This window comes from Atta cephalotes (assembly GCF_000143395.1).
Source record: "Atta cephalotes unplaced genomic scaffold scaffold00016, whole genome shotgun sequence".
Lineage (NCBI taxonomy): Eukaryota > Metazoa > Arthropoda > Insecta > Hymenoptera > Formicidae > Atta > Atta cephalotes.
The window spans coordinates 2,229,708-2,234,594 of NW_012130080.1; the positions used below are offsets into that span (position 1 = coordinate 2,229,708).

Sequence of the window (4,887 nt, forward strand, 5' to 3'; positions counted from 1 at the left end):
AGAGAGAGAGAGAGAGAGAGAGAGAGAGAGAGAGAATATTATAATTCTCAAGAACGTAATTTGTCATTCGCCGTCTTTTTCGCGAATGACATTCTAATTAATCTTTCCAGCAATATATGACATTAAAATTCGCATGTCTGTAAGTAAGAATTCATTTTTTTGTCAGCATAATCTAATGATTTCAATTTCTATATTAGATTCATTAACAGTTAAATTTCTATTTAATTCTATGTAATTGCAGATTATAAGACAATTTATTTTTGGATTTTCAGCCCGGTCACAGAGTACCGCGTTTCAGCAACATAAATTGGGCCATATGTACACCCGCATCATGCACAGCCCAGGATGTGAAAGCATCTCTTCAACATACAATTTCAAAGTACACAGCACAGACAGGACTTAAAATTGCACTGCAAGTGGATCAGAATTTGTGCCAAGTGAGGCCGGAACTCGTTCTGTCAAAAGCGACTGTCGCCACCAGGTAAAGATGTTTGTTTGAATCATGTCTTAATGTTGTATTGTAATATTATATTAATACTATTTTAATAATGTATTAACATAACAATTATTTTTAATATATTATATATAATTAATACTTCAAAATATTCATATAATTAGTTTTCCAAAATAATTTCATAAGATCTATGTTATAAATTGGCAACAAATTAATTTCCAATCATAATGATATATACATCATAAATTATCGATTTTCACAAACTTTCATAAATCTTTAAAATTCTCAATTTTAAAAATGGAACATTTACTATAAATCTTCGCAAAATTTCAAACTAAATTAAAATGCTGAATATTAACAGTGAATTTTTTGAATTTGAATTAATTGAATAATTTTCACGTTCTTTCTAGTCTTCTCTTCGTCACCGTGTTCGTTCTGACACTCGTAGCTGCATTCTATGATCATTGCAAAATACCGGCCAGTGAATTGCTTTTATCGTTTTCTTTGAAGCGCAACATCCTGAAATTATTCTCGTTGGAAAGACCGCAAGGCGACATAGCGTCGCTTCACGGTATCCGATTCTTAAACAGCATTTTATTGCTCGTATCTCACAAGAGCATGGCAGTATTCTTTATCCCTTACGTAAACCGAACTTACATGAGCGAGGTACGTTGTAAATTATTCATTTTCAAATATAAATTCATGAATATATAACTCGGAAAATATAACATGCAGATTCAAAAGATATTCGTATTCGATATTACTTCTTTTTCACAGATAAAATAAACTTTCAAAATTATAATATAATTATGAACTTGAAGATTTCTTATAATCTTGTTATAAAAATATAAATAAAATATATATATAATAATATATTATTAGAATATAATGTAGAATATTATTTTACGAATATACTTTTATCATGTGAATAAAATGTTATTCACAGTCTGATTAATAAAACTTAATTTTTATCATGGACGCATATTTTGCTTCGAAGTAAACGATAACTTTTCGACGTAGTTTTTAGGTAAACCATGGACCGTCTTTGGGAGAGCGGCTAGTCTGTATACTGATCCATTTATAATGTTATCAGGTTTATTAACGACATATTTATTCGTTGGTAAATTGAAAAGGTCTGGAACTTTGGATATTAAAAACGAATATTTATCACGTTTGTTAAGGTATTGATGTATGATCTTAACTTAATCATATAAATGAAAATAGAAATGGTTTTCTTTCAATATGTACAATGATTTCAGGTTAGTGCCTACTTTAAGTGCATTGATATTGTTCTGTACTTACATTATGCCGTATATCGGATCTGGACCGCAGTGGCCGCTGGTGGTGACCAATCACGCGGAAATCTGCAAGAGAACATGGTGGCGGAATTTCTTATTTATTCACAATTATTTCGGATTTGAGAATATGGTAGGTAAAATACGTATAAAGTAGTTATCCAGAAGATAAAGAAATAAAACGTAAATATTTTCAAAGACTTTAAGAAAAAGTATTTAAATAGAGAATAGAATATTTTTTACACAGTAAATTTAGGATATGTGAAATATATTAAATTTAATACAAATTTTTCAATTGTGTAAGAATATTAGCAAGAAATTAAATATTTCAACGCGTTTGACTTTTAGCCTGTATTTTCATTGAGAGATAATTCTCTGCTTTCAGTGTCTTACACACACGCATCATATAGGAATAGACACACAATTATTCGCGATTTCTCCTATATTGGTATTACTCTTGTATAAAAAGCCAAAGATCGGCGCTATTGTACTTAGTACAATAGCCTTGATGTCTACGATATTGAGATTTTACATCACGTATGTCAAAGATCTCAACAATTACGTATATTATGGCACGTCGTAAGTAAATCAATGTTTGCGTTATAGCAAAAAAAAAATCGATTATTTCAAATATATTATTCATATCTCATTCTTCTGTAGGATAAGACAATTATTCGATACTGCGGATTACTCGTACACATTACCGTCGCATAGATTGACCATTTACATCATTGGGGTCTTTGCGGGATATTTCCTGCGAAATTTACCTAAGGATTTCAAACTGGGCACAGTGAGTATCATTGAATTAATTGTCTACATATATTTACAATAAAAAAAGAAGACAATGATAGCAATTATAAAGATAACAACTATAAAACTATACAAGTAGAATTAATATGCGCATAGTTATAAACTATTTTATATGTAAAATTGTACATTAATTATACATATAAAAAAAATATGTACATTAATTATACATATAAAACTTGTATAGTTGTCACTTTTATAATTATTAGTATTGTCACAACTATGATTTTCTCTGAACTGTGCGATAAATAATACTAATTTTCAACGTTTTCAGACAACTCTCTATATAGGATGGACTGTGTGTAGCCTAATGTTTTTGGCGGCTCTTATCGGGCCTTCTAAAATGGGTTCTATCGATTACATATACGACCCAATTCACGCGGCAGCTTATAACGCGTTCGCTCCTATCGGATGGTGCAGCCTGTTTCTTTGGATAGCGATAACGCAGCATACCGGCAGTTCAAATGGTAATTATTATCGCGTTAATATTGCGGAATTAACATTTTTTATAAATAACAATTATCTCCGAGTAATATGTTTTGCATTATCGAATTCGCAGTATTTTTGAACAAAATATTCTCTTGGCGAGGATTCCTCGTTACTACGAGAATTAGTTACGCCGTCTATTTAACGCAATTCCCGATATTTTTTTTCAATGTTGGACAAACCCGTACTGCGGATCACTACGACTTTTTGAGGATAATGGTAAGTCTTGTACTCTTAAAACAAACATAAAATTTCTTTTATTCCCATTTTATTCATCTATTTATAAAATTATTTAATGTAATATTATTTTATTTAATGTAATATTATATTAAATGTAATATTATTTTAAACATATTCTATAATTTGTTTTAGGTAAATCTAAAAGAGATAGGAGGGATTCTTCTTATATCAATAGTTCTTACGCTACTGTTCGATACACCGTTCCAGAATATGAGAAATTATATATTGAAGAAACTGGTATACAAAAAGGATATAACAAAATCATCCAAAGTGGAATGATTTTATTTTAGTTTCAGTTTGATTTTGATGACCAAATATTTTAGCTTGACTACAATAAGCTCTACGGATTTGTACATAATACGGATTTTTAATTAAATTTTTAATAATTAATATATATAATGTGTAGGAAAATAGTAGATACAAAGTATTGGAGAGAAAGAATTGAGAGGAGAAATTATTTTGCAAAAATTAGTTCCAACTTTTTTATGTAGAAAATAGTTATTAGAAGTAGAATGTAATTAGTTACTAGAATGCATACAAATGAAATGTACGTATACAAAATTTTTCCATGTTTTTAATAAGTATCCACCGACCTCAGTTATGCAATTAAAAATATATTTACACTTTTATATATAACAATGATAAAAATGGCCATAATTGTATTAGTTTCCTGTTAATTCTCGTACAATAAACTTAACGCGAAAAATACTACTTTTACACTCAGGCATACTAGATAATACTAGATAATACATGATGCATACGGATTGACATTGCATGCTCAATCTCTTTTTTATATAAGCAATGAAGATATAGAAAATTAATTATAATGTATAAAATAACAAATAATTAAAAAATTAAGAGCAAAAATTTTTGTAGCTACATATCAAATATACAGATAATAAAAAATATAAGCAAGCAATCATTAGTACGTTGACTTTATAATAATCAGACGAATTTATTTTAGTATTCATAAGAGAAGATATAACGTAAAATTTCATGTACAAATATTTTCTGATTAAGAAATAAAAAAATCATTCAGGAAACCTTGAATAATAAAATGTGATTATTGTTAATAGTATTAAATACGCATTTTATATAATTTTTTTATCTTTTTTGTTTACTTTTACATTACATACATCGTTCAAGAAATACAGCTTACATATAATTTCTCTTGAATATAATTCTCAGTTATATCACGCAGAATATAGCATAATGAATAGGACATGTAGATTAATTTATCACAATAATATACATAAATACACATTGTATAGAAAAAAATCTAAAACTTAAAATTTATTGTTTTTTTCAAACTGAAAAAAAAGATTTTTATTTTGCTGGTTTTAATCTTATATACATAATGCTTATAATATAATCATATATATATATAACCGTTATAACATTTTTTTCATATCAAATGCAATTATAAGATTAAAATAAACGATACATAAAGCTGTTTTATAGTATCTCATAACTATGACAACTATGACAATTTAATTGTATTTGTATAGTTATAGTCATAAAAGCAATGCTTATATATATATATATATATATATATATATAATTAAATTTATTAGTATTTATAAGTAATAAAAGTTAAAAAACTAA

At 27.6% G+C, this 4,887-nt stretch overlaps 1 protein-coding gene across 1 annotated transcript in view; it reads left to right on the top strand.

The window, feature by feature from the left end:
- Positions 1-3,561, top strand: part of LOC105618403 — a 19,311-nt gene extending 15,750 nt beyond the window's left edge. The window contains exons 3-12 of the mRNA XM_012199945.1: positions 111-139; positions 273-481; positions 865-1,120; positions 1,475-1,635; positions 1,714-1,882; positions 2,135-2,328; positions 2,410-2,539; positions 2,831-3,023; positions 3,116-3,261; positions 3,415-3,561. Of these exons, the coding sequence (XP_012055335.1) occupies positions 111-139; positions 273-481; positions 865-1,120; positions 1,475-1,635; positions 1,714-1,882; positions 2,135-2,328; positions 2,410-2,539; positions 2,831-3,023; positions 3,116-3,261; positions 3,415-3,561 (1,634 nt within the window). The remainder of the gene's footprint in view (positions 1-110; positions 140-272; positions 482-864; positions 1,121-1,474; positions 1,636-1,713; positions 1,883-2,134; positions 2,329-2,409; positions 2,540-2,830; positions 3,024-3,115; positions 3,262-3,414) is intronic.
- Positions 3,562-4,887: the final 1,326 nt, after the last annotated feature.